General features: G+C 39.7%; 1 protein-coding gene across 1 annotated transcript; it reads right to left on the bottom strand.

Moving 5' to 3' along the window:
* Window positions 1–4983: 4983 nt before the first annotated feature.
* LOC139791416 (arg8-vasotocin receptor-like) lies at window positions 4984–15101 on the bottom strand. Its single transcript, XM_071733629.1, has 2 exons — window positions 8402–15101; window positions 4984–7329 (listed from the first exon to the last, which is right to left on the bottom strand). Exons 1-2 carry the CDS (start codon window positions 9312–9314, stop codon window positions 7130–7132), a joined length of 1113 nt encoding a protein of 370 aa, XP_071589730.1. The 5' UTR covers window positions 9315–15101; the 3' UTR covers window positions 4984–7129.
* Window positions 15102–23341: the final 8240 nt, after the last annotated feature.

Here is a 23341-nt window from a genome sequence, read left to right as displayed (position 1 = left end):
GCTTTAGCTATCTAGTGTGTATTTTTAGTGCATGCACACTTTTACTGCTCTGAGGGAGCTTTAATGTGACATCTTACTTGGATTGACAGGAAGCTGAACATGAGCCAGCAGTGTGCCCAGGCGGCCAAGAAGGCCAATGGCATCCTGGCCCGTACCAGGAACAGTGTGGCCAGCAGGTCCAAGGAGGTCCATTCTGCCCCTGTACTCAGCACTGGTGAGGCCACACCTCGAGTCCTGTGTCCAGTTCTGGGCCCCTCAGTTTAGGAAGGATATCAAGGTCCTGGAGCGGGTCCAAAGGAGGGCAACCAGGCTGGTGAAGGGACTCCAGCACAGATCCTATGAGGAGAGGCTGAGGGAGCTGGGGCTGTTCAGCCTGGAGAAGAGGAGGCTCAGGGGAGACCTCATCACTCTCTACAACTCCCTGAAAGGAGGTTGTAGCCAGGGGGTGGTTGGTCTCTTTTCCCAGGCAACCCTCAGCAAGACAAGAGGGCACAGTCTCAAGTTGTGCCGGGGGAGGTTTAGGTTGGACATTAGAAAGAATTTCTTTACTGAGAGGGTGATCAGACATTGGAATGGGCTGCCCAGGGAAGTGGTGGATTCTCCATCCCTGGAGATATTTAAAAAGAGACTGGATGTGGCACTCAGTGCCATGGTCTGGTAACTGCAGCGGTAGTGGATCAAGGGTTGGACTTGATGATCTCTGAGGTCCCTTCCAACCCAGCCAATTCTATGATTCTATGATTCTATGATTTATCTTCCTCATCAGGGAAACTTTGGCAGAGAAATTTCCCAAAGGCTGTATATACACTCCTGCCTTCCAGGATGTGTAGAAACAGCAGCAGAGTGGCCCTATGGCAACTCCATGTCACTAACTCAGGTATTAACCACATACATTCTGACATTCAGGCATTTCTGGAGCTCTGAGTGTTTGACTTTCCACCACACCACTCCTTTAATACAGCCTATGTGTGCCCTGCACTCCAGCATTACTCCTGTGTGTGAAAAGAAATACAAATCAAGACCAAATGCTACAGTGGAATTTTTAATTTCTTCTTGAACACCAAATTCAATAAACTACAGGATAGCCGTGTGCTGAGGAGAAAAAGATTTCTTTCAGGAGGTTTTACATCAGTCTTGTCAACAGAGGATCAGGAATACGAATCATGGTGCCAGTCGACTGGAATTTGTATTAAATATATCAATGAGCAGTGTGTTCACATCATGACTGTGCCTGCCAGAAGGCCTGTATTCTCTATGATGAAGTACAGTTTTTTCCCATCAGTAAGTCAAAACCTGGAGCCATTCAGCATTAAATCATCAGAGACCAGACAACTATTAATGTATTTAGAGACTTGGGCAAACATTTCCATTATGCTTTGACAGCTGGCAGATAATTTATTCCTAGTATCTCTCCAAAGGTGGTGTTATAGATAATAACTGCACACAAGAATAAGCTAAGGAATACAAGACCTGCATCTTAAAGCAGCAATTTTGGTTTAACATATACACAACTAAATATACAAACATGAAATAATTTTTAATGATTTTTGCCCAAATTCATCTTCAAGTAGCTTCATGGCATTCGACAGTGAGAGCAATAATCTTTGAACAAAAGAACATATCTACATCTTTTCAGCTAAATAAAATCACAACATCAGCTAAAATTTGCATTTTGTGATTGAAATAATGCCTTTACACTTTTTCAACTTCAGAACTGGGCTACAAATGTTGCACAGAGCAACGAGTTTATGTTTAGTTTTAAGACTTACTGCAGGTTTCATGCTAATTTTATTTAAATAATTCTGCTTATGATGATGACAATGACAGTAACAATTATGAGAATAATATTAAGTCCTTCTTGTATGTGGTTTCTTACCTATTGCTGCATCAATATTCTCAAAAACTGGTTACTGGGATGTAAAGTGATGACAATCTCTCACTATATTCAGCTTCCCAGCCACACTTTCCATAGGTTTTCAAGGTCAAATGCTTTTGTTTGGCCTTTTTTCACATTTCTTTCCGAGATGGTATTGAAATGTTTCCTCCATAAGGTCCTACTGATTCCTATGTGGTTAACTCAGAATTCAGGAGCTATTTTTGCTAAAATTTGAGGAATATGCAATTTTAACATTTTTTGGTAGGCATACTGAAATGGATGCAAGAAACATACACTCTGAAGTGTACAATTCTGAAGGTCTTTCAGAGTGTCAGTCATGGTATAAAAAAGTATTTGATGAATACAATAGCACTTAAGTAATGGTTTTGCACTGTATCTTCAGGGCAACATTTAGATGAAAATTCAAGAAGCCTTCAGTTAGAGTTCCATTAACTCCAAAGTTCACTATGGAGCTGGAGGATGGAATGTATTAGTTAAATTAGTTCCTGTGACCTCTTAGTGGAAACTTCTTTGGTCTGTTATGCTGGCAAGAAAAGGTAACAAAGGGAGCAGGTATGGTCTACTTAGTTTCACTCAAAGTCTGTTCTTTCTTTAGTTACTCAAAAAGGAAAGTGCAAAGTAATGGAAATTTTATAAAGGGCTTTTAAAGATGCCCAGAATTTGTCTTTGTTAGATGACCCTCAGAAAGTCCGTGAGTGGCAGTAGCCAGGAGGATCACACAAGCCCAAGAAAAAAAAGCAAGAATCAAAACCATCTTCTATCCCTCTGTTTCAGAGGCAAAGTGATGACAACCTGGGGTACCTCTGCAAGAGATTTGGGTACACAGAATTTGGGAACTGTACTGCAGATCACGAGGCTATACCTGGGACCATGAGAGCATAGAGGGGCCTGGGGTTGGCACACATAGAACTGAGGAGGTGGGGTTTGGGATGGCCTTTGGAGTTTGTTTGTTATGTGGTAACAAAAATTGCATCGGGTTTTATTTCTGATTTTCTAACACTGTGATTTCCTTTCCATTCCAATCTATATGGAGTAGCTCATAGAGCAGTAAATAAACTATTTGTGTCTGCCTTACTATCATACAATTCCCATTTGAAGTGTTTCCCTTAGCAATCCCACTTTGCTACATGAATCATCTGGTTCACAACCAGGGATGTTTTCTGTAGAGAGCCAGGGCATTCAGGGCCAAATCCCTGCTTGTGAAGACAACAGAAAATGTTTTGCTAATTTTGGGGGGGGTTGTTTGTTTCTTTATTTGTTTCTTTTAGGAATCCAACCTAAATTGGTTTTGACTGAAAGAACTGAGTAGCCGGATCATCTTGCTTTGCCTTTGTCTGCTCATGATCCTCCTCAGCCAAGAATGGCTCACATGAGCAAGCTTCCAAGGATACTTTTATCCTGGCCATGTGTTTGGGAGATAGGCAATACAGCTCTGTCTGCATACCATGTCTGCCTCACATAAGAAACTCTGCCAGTTCCAACTGGGATCCCCACATCACCCTGCCAGTCTTCCTCCAGCAACACAGAGACAGGAGCAGTTTCTTTGACCCAGTAATCTGTTACCATTGTCAGAATCAAGTGATCAGAGTGAAACTGGACACTACTTGGGTGACATCTTTGCCAGTTTGTCAGCATCAGTTCATTGACACATTAAAGAGAAGTATTATCACCCAACACTGCTGTTGGTGTTCATTGTTCACCATTTACAAGTATCTGTACTGGGACTGACTGTGAAAATACAGCAGCATCTCTTTAGACTAACAGAATTATCAAAAAAAGAATGCAAAACATACTGGGATTTTCCTTTCATTAGACTAGGTCGCTTAGCTTTTTTTCTAGTAAGGTGTCCTTTACAAGACATTTATTATTTGTTAAAGAAATATAATTAATTTTTTAGCTTTGTAAACTTGGCCATCAGTTTTCTTGGGAGTTGTAGTTTGAACATCTTGTGCTGCTGCTTTCCTTTCTATTTTGATTCTTTAGGTGGACTTTATCTTTTCAAATTGACTGTTACTTAGATTTCTGGTAGACATTACAGTGTCTAATTAAGAGCATGAGACATCCCTATAGTCTGACCAGGGTGCTTAATCCATGTGGGAGAATCAGAAACTCAAATGTATGAGTTTCACTGGAGGCACTGTGGAAGCACCTGCAAGGGAAAAAATTATCAGATGAAAATCTTCCTCATCATTCTTGGGCTCTGTTTTCTTGCACAAATCATTTCTGTGCAGAAAAATATAGCATAAAATTTCACATTCTTGAAATGAATGGCTATGCTGTTGATACCAATGCTGCAGTATTGTTTCTGGTTATCTGGGTTTCTTTTTCACTTTCCAGGGTTTTGTTACCACCAGGAGAAAGGCACAGTTCAGTAAAAGGAGTTAGGTTCTTTCTTAAAAATAATGATTTATGCTTTGCAGTACAGATAAGAAGAAGCAGAACCAGTTTAATCTATCCATTCTGTATAGATTTATTACAAAAAAAAAAAAAAAAAAAAAAAAAAGCTAAGTGACCTAGTCTAATGAAAGGAAAATCCCAGTATGTTTTGCATTCTTTTTTGATAATTCTGTTAAAGAGATGCTGCTGTATTTTCACAGTCAGTCCCAGTGCAGATACTTGTAAATGGTGAACAATGAACACCAACAGCAGTGTTGGGTGATAATACAAAGAATTATCAAAATTAATTCAGTGTGTTTGTCAGGGATGAGGGCTATCCATGGGGCAGGCAGGGCATGTCATGAGGAATAATGACTTAGATCTGGAAATTGCAGCCCAATCTGCTTTGCCAGGAAAAAAAAAGCAGGAATACCTTCATCCAAGTACTTCCTGATGGACTGAAACCAGAAGTGTATATAATCTGGTGTCTGACACTGTAGCACAGCAACCTTTATTTTTTTTCTTAACATCAGGCCTGATCTCAGGGGAAAGAAAATTTAAAAATTCAGAGAGAAAGCACTTGAGAGATGAAAATATTATTAAAGACTACAGAGAGTGAGGATTCATTAATGGACTCAGAAAGTTTTGGTATATCATTCATTACATAATCAATATATCTGAAATATGGATAGGCAATGTTGCTCTCAGCCTTTTATAGAACACATTGAGTTGCTGTTATTTGAGATATCAAGCTCTACCAAACTATTATAGAACTATTAACAAATACATGAGCAATGCAGAAATGTAAGTAGTAGAAGTTATACTTTTAAAATATCAGGTGGTATTAAATGGCCCAGCTCCACTGTGGTCTCTGAGCAGCACCATGACTTATGTCTGGATCTGGATGACTATTTGGCTGCAATTTGATGCCCATTTTCCATTCAAATGTTTACCTTTGAGTCTTGTGTTGTGCTGCAAATCCAGTAGTACAGAGACACAGGTAACTCCTTGAAGCACTTCTATTTGTTTGTCTTCAGCAGTGCATATTTTGGAACAAACTGCAATCAAAGGAAGTAAAAAAAAAGTCCCCACCATTAACCACTGGATTAAGTCACACAGGAGAAGCTGACTGAAGGCAAATTTATCTGAACACCTTAGAAAGTCAGGGACAAACAAATATCTTATAAATAATAGGGTTTGTACCTTGGATGTTCATCCTCTGGATAAGGACATTCATTTGAAGTACAGAATTACTCTAACTGGGAACATGGTGTGGGGTAAAAGTGGCAATTATTAATTAAAGACAGGGGCAAAGATAAAACCAAACAAAACAGCAAGGAAAAAAAAGTACCAGTTGCAATTACAATAATATAATAAGAGACTTCATACAGATTCTTCCCCTTCCTGAGTGCCTCTGGTACTATCTTCCTCCACATTCTTCCTCTTCCTACTTGCTGAAGAAGAATTGCCAAATAGACTGAGACACCAGCTTTTCCCATCAAAAAGGATGGTAATATTGGTTCATAGCCCTATGAATTACACCAACTATACAAGGAATAGAAATTATAGACTATTCAGTCACAGCACACATTAACCTGAAGTGTAATTATTCATTTACAGCAGCACTTCTCATAATTCAATCAGTAGTTTAAATCAGTATTTCTTTGAGTACAATTTAGACTGTTAAAAACCACCCACTTTTATAGCTTTTCTAGTGAAAATTGAGATTGCTAGCACTTATAAAAATGAAATGTGAATAGCACTGATGAAATGTAGTATAATGCAGCAGGTGATATGCAACTATCTCTAAGTATATCTGTAAATGCAGCTCTATTCTCACCTGAAAGACCTTAGCTGATATTCCTTCCATACTCCTCTGATTAGATTGCAGACAATGAAGAGGGAATAGCTACCTACACAAAACACCCACTAACTAGCAAGCAAATACCATTTTCAGAAAAAGATATGCAGATTTATTTTACCACAAAGGGGGAATAATCGAATTCAAGCCTGAAGGGGTTCTAAGCACACTCAATAAATTGCATACCAGAAAAAAAATTGGTCTGACAATCAAATGGAAATATAATTTCTAATGCCTGCATTTATTTAAAGGATGCATATGTTTGTGCATGTGTGGGGAGTTTTGGTTAATGGCTGGAACATGCATGGAAGACAAATCCCATGTTGTGAAGCTGTGGACCTGGACTCTTACTGTGCTGCTGCCCTCCTGCAATCCACAGTGACCTTTGAAACCAAAGCAGGTGTTGAGTGTCACGAGGACATTGAGTTCTTTTTTTCTGCAAAACGATAATTAAGGTGTTAGGCATTTTTTTTAAGTATATAAGGAGTTAATTTAAAAAGGCATTAATAATAGCTAGCAATGGATTTTTCTGATTTTCTTCTGCCTCCTCAAGATTTGTCAAACTGTCCCCCAATACACCAGAATGATGAAATATTCATGGTTCAATTTGAAACCTATTCAAGTCTAATTACGTTCGATTCCTTTCCAATTACTTTTCAATTTGTTGGACCAGCTAGCTTTAAAACTTAACTACCTGGAAATCCAGCATCACAGAAGACAAAATACTGTAGGGCACAAAATATCCAAGGTGTTTTCATGTATCTTTGCCAGCCTTTACAAGATTTCATTCTGATAGCAGAGTGGTGATGAAAGAACCGAGTCAGACTTGCACAGCACAGACACTTCCTGTGCATGCTACAGAACTGCAGAGAAATGTAGTTATACAATTTAAGACAATTTTCCAGCTCATCAAGAAAACAATGGGATGGCAGTAAAATATCTATAAACCTTAAGAACACAGCAAATGTAACAAAACAACAAAAAGCATCCAACATTTATGCGGGAGTGGTGTTTTCCTCAAGGTCTCTGTCTACAAGATGAATGCTTCCCGTCATCACTGATTCCTCTTGAGCTGAGGTGTTCTCCAGCTGTTTATTTGTGCAATATGGAATGTGGCCACAAAAATACATGTAAATCCATGGGTTGGTGCAACTATTTAGATTACCAAGGAGCATAATAATGGTGAATGCTGCGCCTGGAAGGAAATAGTTAAAGGAAAAAGAGAGTAAATAGAATGCTCGTACACATTAGTAACATCTCCATACCCTGCTGCTTTCTGGAGTATGTGCTCATATATTAAAGTTAATCTAATAGTAGGAAAGTCTCATTTATTCCATGCAATCTGTAATTGTTGAAGGTACAATATGCACTGTATCCCATGCATTTCAGAGTTTAGAATTCTAAATACATTTTTTTTTCTGTAGCTGCATTAAATTTAAAAGCAATTCTAGCCTGCTTTACAGATAGAAATAGTTATAGATATTAATACAAATACAGGTATAGTAAGACTCAAATTTACACTGACAGAAAGAATTCTTTAAACAAAGATTAGAAAGATTTCTTTTTTCATCAGAGCTCTTTTTTTTTTTCTCCTTTGGTTTGTATCTGAGTTTAGAATAGGTACACTTAAATAAAGCCAAATACAGAGTCTGCCTTTTACAAAGAGGCAGCAGTACAAGTTTGACAAGACTAATCTTGTTTACAACACAGTGTTCTTTGATTTCTCTCTCGGGCTTGCTTTTTTTACTTTATAAACAGACATTTCACAACTTTTGCTTCATCGTGTACTACAGAGATTTCATCAAGACTATTTCTCTATTTAAAAAAAAAATCAGATGTCTTACTACATCACTGTTCTATACAGTAAGTGAGAAATCTTTATTTTATTCCTTCAAATAGTTAATTACTTATTTTTCACCCCAAGAACCCAAAATACCCAAAATATAATATCTCAAAGCTCTAAAACTCTGAACCCTTGCTGAAGCAGATACTTTTCCTTGTGCTGTATATTAATGTTTAAAATCATTAATTACTGAAAACATACACACACACACCAAATAGACAAATATACGATGCTTTGATCACAGGGCACATAAAGTTCTCTGTTCCTTATTAAATATAGGGTATTATGAGTCCTTGATTTTATTTTTAATCACACTCCACTGATCACACGTAACTCAAACAGAAAAGCATAGTGCAAATATAAAGCAATAAAGCAATGTGCTAGCCTGCTAGGAAGTTGTGAATGAGGATGGAGAGTCTCTTACCTTCAGTCAGGACACTGGGGAACCACACAGACCACAGCTGTGCAATGAAGAAAGGTGACCAGCAAAGAACATAGGCAACAACTGTCACCACTGTCATTTTTACAGTCTTGATCATAGCCTTTGAAATACAGTTCACACTGCTTGCTCGAGATGGCAGGACTTGCTTCTGATCTGTTACTTCATACTCGCTCTGTTTTTTCACGTTTATATTTCTTTTGATTATTTTGCAAATCTTTATCTGGCACGTGATAAGGATGGCTGAGGGAATGAAGAATATAACTACAAAAATCCAAGTCACGTATGCCCTTGGGCCCCAGGGCTGAATAAATTCACCCCAACATTCAAAGATACCTGGAGATATTTCAATCTTAGAAAAGATAAATACCTGTGGTAGGCTAAGAATCAGTGATATAGACCAGCTGGTGCATATGGGGATGTTCCAGAGAGCTCTCTTCTTTTGGAAAGTGACCATAGGGTAGCACACTGCTTGATACCTGTCCACTGTCATGACCACTATCATATAAGTAGAGGCAAACATGCCCAGCAATTGCAGATACTTGATAATCCTGCACAAGAAATCTGGCCCTATGAAAACGTCTGTAATATCCCATATGAGTTGAGGCAGCACTTGAAAAAAGGCTACCACTAAGTCAGCAATGCTGAGGTGAAGCATGAACACGTACATCCTAGAGAGCTTCTTTCTTCTTCGCCACAGCACCAGGATAAGGATGAAATTGCCCAGAGATGCTGTCAGAAATATGACCCCCAGAACAGCAATCTCCACTTGAGCTAATTGCTCATCTCTTTCTGGTCTTCCAACAGGATCTGACTGATTTGTCAAACTCGGGAATCTGTGAGGAGGACTCTCAGTCTGATATATCTTATCCTGCATAGGAAGTGAAAAATTCTTCATAGTGCACAGAAGCTATCTTACTGGAGCTGCTGGTTGTGACTCGGGTTGACAGCTGTGGCTAGCAAACAAACCAGCCCAGGCTCAGCTTTCAGGATGTCTTCAAGCAATTCTCCTCCTGCTTGTGAGAACTAAAGCTGTGGGACCTGGATCTTGATAAAATTCTCTCTCTTGCTGGCATGCAAAAAGGCTTTATATAGGCTCCCAGCAGAGCCTTATGTAACTGCAGAGCCCTCGGGTAGGCTGCAGGGAGTGCAGCCAATGGCAGAACGAGCCACACAATTGGGGGAAATACATAAATAAAAGGCAAACTTCAGAGGCTCAACGTAATTCAATTACTCACTTCAGTCAAGACCCGGACTTGTAAATAGCTGTGGCCAAAACCCTGCTTAAATGATCTTACTCAGGAGAGTTCTTGCAAGTATTTTATTATGCAATCCAGAAGCACACACTTGGGCTGAAGTGGGAGGAATGTTTATACGTAGATGGAAAGTTGGGCCCCTGAGCTCAGGAGCATCATAACTGCAATTCTCAAGGCTCGTGGGGCATGACCACATCCTAAATGCATCAGAGGCAAAGAAATACAGTTTTCCATAGCTTCCATAGTTTTTTTGTTGTTCTACTTTTTTTTTTTTTTTTTGAGTCACCTGATTCTTAAAAACAAAACAAAAAAACAAACAAAAAAAGTTGAACTGCCCTAAAAATAATATTTGTATTTCAAGGCAGGGTCAAGTCTTAGAGGTTTTTTCTCAGCAAAATGGAAAATAACACATGTGAAATAAATTACTTTTAATGGGACTATGAGTCTACGGAGAATTTAATAGAAAAGTAAGTGAAAAAATAAGTGAAAATTCAGTGGGAAATCCAGCTGAGGAAAGGGGCTCTACAATGAAGCAGCTTCCAAGGTTCTCTATTCTACTATTGTGCTAAAGGCTGGGAGGTCATTTTTCAGTACCTAATCCCTTTTCTTTTTGTGGACTAAGTTGCATTATGACCACAATTCATTGTTCTTCATTGTTCTTCAGCCTTCCAATATAACTTCTGCATATTTTTAGTGGCAGATAAGAACAGCAATTTCAGTTTAATTTGCAGTTCTTCAGTCTGCCCTCTTAATTACAAAAGTTATTTTAAAAAATTAATTCATTTAAAATGAAGGATAGTATATATTTGTGCACAATCTTGCTTGGAGCTGGAGCACCCATATTCTTCAGGTCACAGCCGGGACACTGCTAATTTGAATTCTTTGTGAAGAGGAAACTGATAAGGTTAAAAGTATAGCAGTGCTGTATGTATAATACATAACACTGCACCTGCACCTATTAATGGCTGGGATCAAGACTATGTTATAAAATCAGCTCAGCAATCTCACAGACCTCCATCTCGTTGGAACTAAATATTTTCATGCATCAACAGACAGGGAAAGGATAAAACTCATAAACAGGATGCTGAGGTAGACTACAACAGTTTGCAAAAACAGAGTGATCTTGTTTCTCTCCCTCTTCTCTCTTCCATCTCACCATGGGACTGATATTAATGCCTCAAACGAGGCTAAGACTATGAGAACAGACAACAGACAAGATAAACAATCTCAGGAAAATTTGCCACCAACAGCAACTATAATTAGCCATAATCCAGACTTGGCTGAACGCTGCTGCAGCTGCCTAAGCCTACAATGGATTTGCTCTATGACCATGTTGCAAAGAGAGTGAATCACAACAACTTAATCTAATATACCTGATAATTTTTTTCCTAAGAGGAAGCCTATTTGTAAGAAACTTGGATTCCTGAGGTTGTTTCCTTTTAGTTTTCCTCCCAGTTTGGAATCTATCTTGATTCATGGAAAACAGGGTGGTAAGACTGTAAGAGAACAAATGGCTTTGCCTTTACTTTCACTCTCCCTTCATGCAGAAGCAGCAGAGAAACTGAACTGGCCACAGACATTGAACCTCTGGCAGTTCTGCTGATGGCAAACCCTGGACAGTAGAGCAGCCTGGCTGATCTCCACTTCTGCCCTCAGTGAAGACAAAAATTCAGGTGTGTATTCCAAAACTATTTACTTGGACCACCTGCACTCTACAACTTAATAAAAGCCCGGGTGTAATCTTTATTCTAGCAGGAAACAGAGTAAACGTGTACATCTAGGCAGAGCTAGAACAAAGCAGGTTGAAACTGGAACATGATGAATAGAAAATTAAGCCCAAGGTCAGGCATGGAAGATAAAAATAAATTTACATTTCATGATCTGAAAGATGATAAAGGAATTACATGTAAGAAGACCAGAGTATGCAACCCAAGTGATTTCTGGGATGCTATTGAAGACTAACCAGAATGCAGCAGCAGAAGCATTTATTTGTACAATTTTCAAATGCATAATATGTGGGTAGACATGTATTCCATGCAAATGTGTTCCATCACCTACACATAGAACAGCATCCTTAGGAACAGGCTCCTCTTCCTGTGCCTACAGACACCCACAGCATCTGGGTGCTGACGTGCTATGAGAGGTGTCAGACCCAGCAACAGGTTAAATAAAGGGCAAGCACATTGTGTAACGTGTTGTCTTTGCCATATTTATAAAAAGGAGGTGGCCCTCCTTGTAAAAATTATCCTAGTGATGTCAGACTCTACTCCATCTTACATATAATCAATTCAGTATATATTAATGGTCTCATAACTTTTTAATTGTGCCCTTTCCACCTTTTTTATCCATGCTAGCAGGCATTCAGGATAATGTTACATTGAAATTGAATTCACTCTGGGAATATAACTCACTAAGAAAAACAGGGTAGCAGACGAAAATGTTTAAGTGGTCTTAGCTGTTCTTTTACTCCATATTATCCTGTTGCCCAGCTTTGCCTCATTCCAATCTGTATCTGTCCAAGTTAAATTCTTTTCCTGAATTATTTACTTTCAGTAGTGTGGGAAGAAACATTTTCATTAACTTTGGTTGAATTTCTCAGCATGAGCTCTTACCTAATGTTTGTTGGTTAGTAGAGAAGGATTCAACTTGTGGATTAAGACTTAAATTTAGGCTTCTGTTTAGAATTACAGAGTCATGCAGCTGCTCAAGGCAGAGACAACAGACCAGACTAAGCTTTTATGTACCACCAGGCCCTACCCTGACTCTGATCACCTCACTGATTCTTCTGCCATGACCCCAGTAAGACCCTGGCTCAGACCCTTGTAATTTTCCCCATAGGTACTGGGTGACACCATTAGGCCCCCTGAAGCTTTCTTTCCTCCAGGCTGAAGAAGCTGCATTGGGAGCTGTGAGGGAAATGTCATATTAGAGGAGTTAGTAGTTTTGAAAAGGACAAGTCTGCTCCACTCAGCCTTGTACTTAAAGCCTGTGCTAGCACTGGTGAATGTCAGGACAGAGGTGATGTCCAAGCCTGTGAGGAAAAGATATTTGGCTGTTTGCTGCACAAAGTAAAAGGTTTCATACAATGAGAGGAGGAGGAACCCCTCCACAGATGGCATCTGCACATTGAGCTGGGGGGAAGATCCATCTGGTATCTATCTGGTGCTGCACAAAAGCGAGGCTCTCAGCACTCGAAGGGACCTAAGATTTCCTCACTTTAATCCTGGTTTTACCCTATCTTCTGAAAACAGCTATTTTACCACACCCTTTATTACTGCACTCCACTGATGCAGAGCCCAAGTCCAGCTCACTCAGACTCCTGCACCATGTTACATCTTCCAACCCTCTGATCATCTTCATGACCCTAAACTGAGCCCATCAACACCTTTCCTGGCCAAAGACAGTCGTCCAGATGTGGCACAGCAAGTGCTGAGTAGAGGGAAATAAACATTTCCCTTGACCAATGGATGATGTGTGAGCTGTGTGAGCTGAGTGTCAACTCCCATCACATCCAAAGGGAATCAAGGCTTCAGTTCAGTGCCTACATTTAAGTAAAAAGTATTATTTGATGTGCCTCAGAGATGGCCAAAGACTCATTTATCATAGGCTTTACCCTGTCACTCTGTTAGGACTGTGGGACAATTTAATTATCTTAAATCTTTACATGTAGTGTTCTCAGTGTATTATTTTTTTTTAAATATTACCTTGGAAGATGAGATATTGTGGTTTGTTGTTATTGTACAACAATACACAACAACTGACAAAATTCCAACATTATCCAAATAATAATCCCTTCACCCTTCCTCTGCCATTTTATATTTTCAATTTGTGGTACTGCCAAGTAATCCATCCACATTTATTGAGCCTACACAAGATGAACACTGGGTAAGCATTTTTTTTCTATACCTGGAGCTAGGTCCATTTCATAGAAACATAGAATCATTTTGGTTTAAGAGACCTTTCAGATCCAATCATTAACCTAGCACTGCCAAGTCCTCCACAAAAAACATGTTCTTAAGCACAACTTCTACACATCTTTTAATTTTAAGTCACTTTGCTGTTCAAGGAGATATTTTCAGAGCTAGGATTTAGGTGAATCTCAGCCACAACCTCTCCTTTGACAACAACACTGTCTATACTTGCCTAAGTACCTTAATCATAAAGACACTGAACTGCAGAAATCTTGGTTGAGAAGAACATCTTAAGATCTTCCTCCAGAGCACAACTGCCTACTGGAAGTGGGACTTTCAGCATCACTAGATCAGTTCAGACATAGCTTTATCCAGATTAGTCTTGAAATCCTTCACGTACAGAAATTCCACCCCTCTGGCCAGACTGTTCCAGTGCTCCTGATGAAAAACCACTTCTTAATGTGCCTTCAGAACCCCCAACAGTGGCAGTTGTCCCCTGTAAGATCATCAGCCACCACTAAAAAGAATTTACTTTCAACAGTTCTGTAGATGCCCTTAAATACCAGCCTCATAGGTATTAGATTTCTCCTTGACCAAATCTCTGCTACACTAAACAATCTTTGTCTTCCAAAACCTGAATGAATTACAGTTTGTTGGGGATGCTTTTTGCCAAGGCAGGCAAGGAATATATGCTGAAGCAGAAATATGTATGTTTTAGTGTTAAAAGTCTCCCAACAACTTCTGAAAAACAGCAACTGTTTCATCTCATGACAGACATTACTTATTAAATACAACTCGTGAAGATAATAGGTTCTACTTTGGAGTGCATAAACAAGTTCTAAAAAGTTCCTTTTCAAGAAAAGATCAAGTGGAAAATACTGCTGTCTGCTTTTCATTGAAGAAAGTCAGGTCTGCCTCTTTTCTCTGTGAGATTCTGTAGATCTGAGTAGCTAGGAGTTTATTGCTATTGAACTTGTCAAGTCATGAAAACCATTTAATTAAGAAAAGCAAAGTTCCACATGATTGGCTTCATCTCTAGAGGATTTTAGAGAAAACAAAAATTATTTCCTTAGTGCTGATGGGATTCTATTTCTTTCAGATATTAAAATGTAAAAACCAGCTACCACAGACCTTATATGGTGGAAGGACTAGAGGGTGCAGTAAAAGATTCAGTTACCAAGAAGATGGTAAAAACATTCACTCAATATATTTTTTTTATAAAACATTTACTCAGCAATACATTCTAGGGTAGATAAAAAGTTAATATAGTATTGCATTGAAATTGCCCTAGTGATAGAGAATACATCGAAGAAGATGTATTAAGTAATGTAAATACATACCAGTAGCATGAAATGTAACAAGAACTCCTGTTGGAAGTAATGTAATGGCTAGCAAATCTCCTTTCATACAGGAGATTAGCCAAAGCTACATGAGTCCCATTCAAGGATTTACCCTACAGCACAAATGCATTTACAGCAAGGTAAATTCATATTTTTTCAGTGTTAAAATATTGTTTATTTCCAGAATGCAGTAGATAAACTACTTTACTGTGAGTCATCTTTACTGGAGTAAAATGATGTACACCTTTTTGCTGCTGTACTGGTAGAACATCCTATGTTTCTTAAAAAAAACCCATAAAAATTCCACCACTAATTCAATAGGTCTATTAACACACAAGGTTCTTTGTAACCAGTCTTAATGATTCACTCCAACTCTACATAGTTAAAAAGTGACTAGAGAGGGTTTATGGAACTGAAGCAGCCTAAATGCAATAGCTAAAGCCACTGTGCCAAAAACAAATAGAGAAAAATGTATTGCAGGCAGTATTGCAGGCAGCATATATACTACAATCAGGCAGTGTTGGCAGCTACTAATGCTGTTTTCAGGACATGAGATAACACAAAATGATGAGTAGTGTCAATAACTTCATTCCTCAGAAAGAGTTAAGCTTTGATTTGGACAAAAACTTTTTTTGGGCAGGAAGAACTTTTAGGGAAGCCAAAAGACTATTAGAAAATGTCAAGACAACCCAAAATCTCATCCATTTCCAGTCCAAACTCACTACAAATTGCCTTTAACTTTTCAAATGAATATTATAATGAACACAGGATGACATTTTGTCCTGCTAACACTGTTTATATACTAAATGTGGAATTTAAACCCTTCAAAATTGACCTACCCCTTCGTTATGCACAAGCCTGTTTTGTGTACGTGTACCAACACTGCTCCCCTGCACACACAGACTCTGGATGCTGTCTTTTTCCAAGAAATTAGGTTCACTTCACAGATGAGGATGTTACCTGTGTATTTAAAGGAAGGGGGTATTGTTACTTTAGTAGGAACTAAAGCTACATGACAATAAATAGTCCTAAAATGTAGGAGACAAACTTCTATAATTACTGTTAGGCAATATTTTGGAATAAGACTTCCTAAGTGCATCTTTAAGTAGAAAATAGCCACAAGCATTAAAACCAGAGAAAAAACAAGGGGTATGTGACTCATAACTAGGAACGTCCCAGGTACCCACCAGAAAACAGTACCACTAACTACGTAAATTGTGTCTCTTCCTAATCCCTAAGGAGATTATGTTGAAAACTTAAACTTTTAAGCCTGTTTCAGTGAAAGATTTATCATTCATCAGTGCTGATGTCATTCTTTGGGCACATTTCTGATTTCATAGAGGTTACTGAGGGCAGTGACTAAGGATCCCACTCAGCCCAAAGCCTGGAACTGGTTTGCTCAGCTCATCTATTTGAATTATGGTGGTAGAATTATCTTCCACAACTTGTAAACCACTCTCTGAATAATGCATTTTTTCCATTGCTGTTGTAACATTTTTTGCAACTTTAATATATAGTGCTTACCCATAGAGTACAGAGCTTTTACTGGTACTTCTATAACTTGCACCAGGTTACTTTAAGTTGAGCTAAAAATAAATTACTGCAAAGGTACCCACGTTTCTGCCAGAGAGTTGTTGTGTTGGGGTTTTTTTGTTTTTTTTTTTTTAAATTTACACCATTCCAGACAGTCTGGATTCTCTATTAGGGCACTAAATGGTCTGCCAGCTCATGTGTCACCAGTGTTGTAGTAAAAAGTGACAGATAAGGAGCCTCAACAAGGCTGGTCAGAGTGAAGAAAACCAGAGAAATAGTGTGTAACTTCAGGAGAAAGAACTATGATGGATGGGTTTTGAAAAAGAATGTCAGAATACTTTTTCTAAGGTGAGAAGCTATAAACAGAGCTTTTTAATAAAGGGAAAAGTGCTAAAATGGAACCTCATATCATACCTCAATTTCTGGTGCAAAGGTCAGACATTTCAATATTTTAACTAAAAGGCAAAGTCAAAAGCAATGACTCAGTTTCTCTAATTATACTGAATAAACAATTGCAAGCATTGTGGACAGTGAATTAATTCCCAGGGAACTAAGAAGACTGTGAGTTTTGACCTGCTCCCATTTACGCCAAGAACTTTTTCTGACACTTGCACAATCAAACTCTCAGCCAGATGCAGCAGTAACAAAATTCACATCTATCAGTTCCTGAGTGATGAAAGATAACAGAATGGCTATTTCAGCAATCACAGGGGGCTGGAAAGGAATTGTAATATGACCTCTAGCATGAGTCTGAATTTCAAATTCTAAGTAATCATCTGCATTATTCATAACTACTATATCATTATTTGATGAGCACACTCTAGCAGTTGTGCAGGATGCACAAGAGCACTGATCAAGGCCAGGGACCATTGACAGGGACATTGACATTGGCACAGGAAATCAAGGCTAGCTGTGTGAAGGACTTTAGGTACCAATTCAGGTTCTGAGCAGAACCCAAAACTCTTGATCCAGAATACCAGAATTGGTACCTAAAGTCTGGATCCAGAACCCTGATTTAGGGATCCAAGCATGTTAGCATTGTGTGACAAGCAGGAAAGTGACTGGATCTAGCAAAGTGGGAAAATGAACAGGGGGGTGAAGCTAAATCCCAGATCCAGCTTCTCATCTGGAGTCAGAACTCTAAACCAGGTACCTTTACGCATTCAAAATGCAGAGCCTGGAACATTAAAGGCACATTCAATGAACAGGCTGGGACTTGCCCAGTTCTTTTGAATGGAATGAGAAAACAAGTCCCTGGGTGAGGAGAGGAGGAACAGCAGGAGTAGGAGGGAAGAAGAACAAGGTCCAGTATAACAGCATTTTCAATGGAAAATTTGCCCAGGTGATGCCAGAAAATGGGGTCAGTGCTATTTTCAGCCTGAGAAAATTGAAATACCTGTTTCTGATTCCCTAAGAGTGTTTCCTGTTCACCAACTTATTGGCAAGGCAGAATGGAAACTGCTTTTCCTTGTTGCTGAAACTAGGTGACTGGGCACAAAAGAATGGAAGATTCATGAAACCAAGAGGAAACTCTGGGAAAAAAGGATATGGTTCTGTGTTTCTGCACAATGGGAAGGGTAATGCCAGTCTTGTGTTGATTCTATATTTACATTTCATACCCAAATGAAATGGTGCAATGAGAATAACCTGATAAACCCAAGACCAGAAATTATAGCCTTTTTATTAGATGACTTCCTAACTATGAGGCAGGAAAATAACATATTCTTTTGCACTTACCCTTTTATTCCAGTGCACTTCATTTTTGAATTTGGAACAGCCTCAACAGGAAAAACACCATGGGAGTAACTTGGGTCTTTTTTGATTATACTTCATAAGGCTGCTGGCAGTGCCCAGTGCTGTACTGAAGATAGTCAGGCTGGCTTGGAGCCGATGCAGCTACAGTAGCAGCACAGGGAGGGCAGATCCCATGGGATTTGGTGGGATCTGTCAGTTCTAGCACTGTATATACACACCATGGTTTAATAGCAATGAAGTTTGTGCTGAACTTCTTTTGGAAGATGCATCTGGGAGAGGAATGGGGTAACAACCCAAAATTTTCCCTGGCTGCTAAGTGAACTGTTTGCATAATATTTAGTAGAACAAATCATAATATTCTCTGAAAATCAGTTGTCTCCTTAGCAAATGTGTTATTTCCACATTATTTTCAAGGATGCAATGACAGTAAGGTGCAAAGCAGCCTAATTACTTTAGGTAATTGATGCAAGACAAAGACATTAGGCAGCTGCAATGTAAGTTGTACATAGCCTGGTTTTTGGATTTACAGAAGGCAATTTCAGAACCATGTACCTACCCAGAAAGGACAGTTTTCTCTCAAAGTTTCTCTTATATTTGAGTTTACAACCTTCTAAGACTTTAAGAATTTTTAATTCTTCTTTGACAAGAGAAAAATATTGAAGGGAAATAATGGAGATTAAAAAGCAATAAAAAAACAATGTAGAAACATTCCACTTCATTATTTGCAGCATTTGCACCAAAGCCCTCAGCCAAATGAAAGGCTGCAGAAAGTACCCATGATATCATAAGCATGATATTTGCTGTTAGTGTCCAATGGTCTTCATTCTTATTGTGAACTTGCAGCAAATGGTCACTCAAGTCACAAATAAAGTTTTCAATATTCTCTCTCTGAAAACAAGAAAATGTTTTCCCATTTTTGTCTGCCATCTAGTGTCAAGAGGCAGAATACAAAGCTTAAAATACTCGTGAGTGCAGCACAGCTTCTGCCTGTGTCATACTATGGTGATGAAAACAGAAACCAGCATTTTCCTTAAGGCTTAATTGAAGTTGTTATATTTAATCAACTCTCTCCGATGCCATTATTAGCAGAACACTACCCTACCAATGTATGTTAATTTGCCATTGTCTTTTTGAATATCTGGGGTTTGGGTTTTTTTAATTTGAGACTCTTAGGTTAAAGTGCTACATTTCTGGGATACCATCCATAATCAATGTGACAGAAAAAAGAAAAATTCTGCCTGTACATAATAAAATCCTATTCATATAACAGCTTGTATCAAATGTACAGTGAGAACACATGCAAAACTATTTTCTCAGAATTAGTGTCTCATCCATGGAAGTTCATCTGTTCAGGTCTAATTGATCTAAGCTGAAATTGCTAAACTCTGCAACTGGAATAGCAATAAAGAGTAAGACTTGATTTTCTAAGGTGTTACAGAATTAATTAATTCCAGTGGGTTTGCACTATCTTTTATAGTGAAAGAGAGTGTAAGAAAATTTTCATGTTGAATTGATGAAGCTAGAGAACTCTAGAAAGAAAAATTTTGGAACAATTATTTCTGGCAAATATCACATTTTTATCAAAGTTCCTCATAATACATTGTAACTTTCTCAAGAAGCAGTCCAAGGCAAATGTACAAATGTTAATGTTAGAAATAATTAATGGCATTTAAATGTATAGCACACCTGTAAATGAACAAAGTTAGGTCACTTGTAGTATAGATATCACAATACTGTGGCAATAACATGACATAAATCATGTACACCGAAGAACTTTCTTTAATCTGTGCAGGAAAACTTCCCACAGTTTTTGATCTGTGACTTCATTTTAACCTCCCACCAGACCAGGTTGCTCCAAGCCCCATCCAACCTGTCTTGAACACTTCTAGGGAGGGGTCATCCACAGCTCCTCTGGGCAACCTGTTCCAGTGTCTCACCACCCTCAAAGTGAAGAATTTTTTACTAATATTTGATCTAAATCTACCCTGGTTCAGTTTAAAACCATTCCCCCTTGTCCAGTCACTTTATGCCCTTGTAAAAAGTCCCTCTCCATCTTTAATTTATCCATTTTGTCCAGTGGTTTTTGTTTGTTTTTTTGTTTGCTTTTTTTTTTTCAGAGAGTTGCATGGTTGTTTTGAGAAGCTGATGAATCATGGGGCTCTGAACATGTCAGATCAGACAGGTCTGTTCATCCCTGGGGAGAGCCATGTGGCAAGAATGTGTGGGCTTGTGATTAGACTTGAAACGTGAAAACCTCCAATCTTTTCCTTAGCAAAGTTATGAACTGCCAAACATTTTACATATCCCAGTGGTGAGACAAACACCTGAGCAGGCATAGGGGAGAATTTTACAATGAGATTATGGGAGAAAATGTGACTGTTTAGGAAGAAGCTATGCACAGCTAAGAGGGATCAGTTGCAATCTACCTCCAACACCTTATTTACCAGCCCAAGAGAGGCAGGATGTGCCCTGGCAGCGTGGCCAAACTTCCTTCATACTGAAGTTGCAGGTCTTGTTTGCCTAACCCTTTATTGTCATAAGAATGCAAGTCTGCCTGTTTCAAGCCAGCTCAGACTTTTGCTTCTGCTTCTTAACTCATCTGATAAGATCCAGTTCAGTTCACCACTTTGGCAAAAGAAACCACAAGAGTCCTGGGGCTTACACAAGGGCAGACAGAGCTGGGGAAGCTGCTTGATCTAACACTGCAGCCATGGTCTAAAATGTTATCAGCATTGTGTTTTCCTGTGGCCTTAAGTTGAAGAAATTGATAAAACAATGGGCAGCAGAACCTCCCTGCATAGCTACATCTGGTGCTTCCAGCAGATGCCACTGCTGGCTGAGCTATTTGGTTTAAAAATGAGCTTAACCATATATAATGAAATTCCATGATAAATTAAAGAATAGCACACAAGCCTTGAAAACAGTTACCAGGAGTAAATGATCACTAAATAATACAACCAGATGTGTAGTCATCTACAGACAAGTCAGGTGGACCTGCAGAACAGGCCACTGGCATCCCCAAAGCAGCAACTCAGAAAAGCTTTAGGAAGGAACAGATGAGCTGGGTATCAACTGACAGTGCCCTGTGCAAAATTATGCTACATAATATGTGGCTCACAAGCTACTTGTATATTATTTGACAAAGGAAGTGGTGCTGGAATACTGCCTTCAAATCTTGCCTTGATATTCCCAAAAATTTCATGGCATTTGGCAGGTTTTGGTGGCATGTGTCACCAGTAACTATTACACCTTCCCAGTTTACCTTGAACAACAGGCACACTGCTTTGCAAGGGGAACCAAATGCTGACAAAGATAATGGTTCTCTTAACTTGGAGGTCTCACCAAGGTTGAGTTGGACTACACCCCACATCAAAATGACCCCAGTAAATAAAACAAGGTGGGTCATTGTCACAGGTGAAAGAAAAGAAGGACCAACATGCAAACCAGACCTGATTCCTAGGGAAGTCTGATGACTTCTTGGGATCCGGGTTAAAGATGTTCAGAGGAAGCTCACTTCCCTAGCAGAGCCCCTGGATTACTGTCTGTTATTGATCTTTCAGGTAGGCACTGATGAAGTAGCAACAAGAAGTCCAAAGGCAATGATGAGAGACTTCAGAGCCTCAGGCCAACAGGTCAAGGGATCAGGAGAACAGGTGGTGGTCTCTTCTATAACTTCAGTTGCAGGATTTAATGAGGGAATAAACAGGATGAGCCAGCAGATCAATACTTGGCTTCAAGACTGGTGTCACCAGAAGAATTTTGGGTTGTTTGACCATGGGTTGAATTACATGACACCAGACCTTGCTGGCAACAGAAACAGTACATCTGTCTCAAGGAGGGAAAGGGATGCTGGTGTGAGAGCTAGCAAGCTCATTAAGAGGGCTTTAAACTAGATATGAAGGTGGAAGGGCACCAAACCAGGCTTGCTAGAAATAAGCCTGGGCTCAGCACACAAGAAGGACAGTGTGTAAGCAGTGCTGGGAATAAGACTGGAGAGCAGCACAGCAGAGAGGAACCCGGGGGCCCTGGTTGATGGAAGCTGAACAGGAGCCAGCAGTGTGCCCTGGCAGCCAGGAGGGACAACTGTGTCCTGGGGTACACCAAGCAGAGCATCACCAGCTGGTCAAGGGAGGGGACTGTCCTCAGTACTCTGCACTGGTGTGGCATCACCTTGAGTACTGTGTGCAGTTTTGGGCACAGCAGCATAGAAAAGACTACTGAAGACAGAAAAGACAGAAAAACTATTAGACAGCATCCAGAGGAGAGCAACAAGGGTGGTGAAGGGTCTGGGAGGGAAGACTTATGAAGAGCAGTTGAGGTCACTTGGATTGTTCAGTCTGGAGAAAAGGAGGCTGAGGGGTGATCACATTGCAGTCTACAGCTCCCTCAGGAGGGGAAGAGATGGGACTGAAACTGATTTGTTCAGTCTTGTAACCAAAGACAGACCCGGGGAAATGGTAGGAAGCTAAATCAGCAGAGGTTTAGGTTAAATATCAGAAAAAGATTTTTCACCCAGAGGTGAAGCACTGGAACAAACTCCTCAGGGAAGTGGTCAGAGCACCAAGCCTACCCGAAGGCTTGAAGTGCCTGAAGTTCAAGGAGTATTTGGATGATGCCCTAAGGCACATGGTGGGATCCCAGGGTGCCCTACACAGGGACAGGAGTTGGACTTGATGTTCCTTCCAATTCAGCAGATTCTATGACACCAAGTTGGGACAGAGTGTTGATCTGCCCGAGGGTAGAAAGGCTCTACAGAGGGAGATGGACAGGCTGGATTGATGGGACGAGGCCAATTCTACGAGGTTCAGTAAGGCCAGGTGTAACGTGACCCTACACTTGGGTCACAGCAACCCCATGCTGCACTCCAGGCTTGGGGAAGAGTGGCTGGAAAGCTGCCCAGAGGAAAAGGACCTGAGGGTGTTGATTGACAGCAGGCTGAATATGAGCCAGCAGTGTGCTCAGGTGGTGAGGAAGGCCAGTATGTTGTTGGCTTCTATCAGAAATAGTGTGGCCAGCAGGACCGGGCAGTGAGTGTCTCCCTGTATGCAGCACTGGTGAGGCCACACTTTAGGCCCCCCGCTTACAAGGACATTTTGGTGCTGGAACATATCCAGAGAAGGGAAACAAAGC

The sequence above is a fragment of the Heliangelus exortis genome, chromosome 1 (assembly GCF_036169615.1).
Source record: "Heliangelus exortis chromosome 1, bHelExo1.hap1, whole genome shotgun sequence".
Taxonomy (NCBI): domain Eukaryota; kingdom Metazoa; phylum Chordata; class Aves; order Apodiformes; family Trochilidae; genus Heliangelus; species Heliangelus exortis.
The sequence above is the reverse complement of the archived record's forward strand: the minus strand, read 5'-3'. Positions and strand labels throughout refer to the sequence as shown.

What these genes read in the sequence shown, in the direction of transcription:
- LOC139791416 (XM_071733629.1), bottom strand. Translation starts at nt 9,314, where the DNA reads ATGAAGAATTTTTCACTTCCTATGCAGGATAAGATATATCAGACTGAG. An exon ending in CCCCAGTGTCCTGACTGAAG is followed by an intron (nt 7,330 to 8,401) that starts GTAAGAGACTCT and finishes ATTTCCTTCCAG; the next exon opens with GCGCAGCATTCACCATTATT.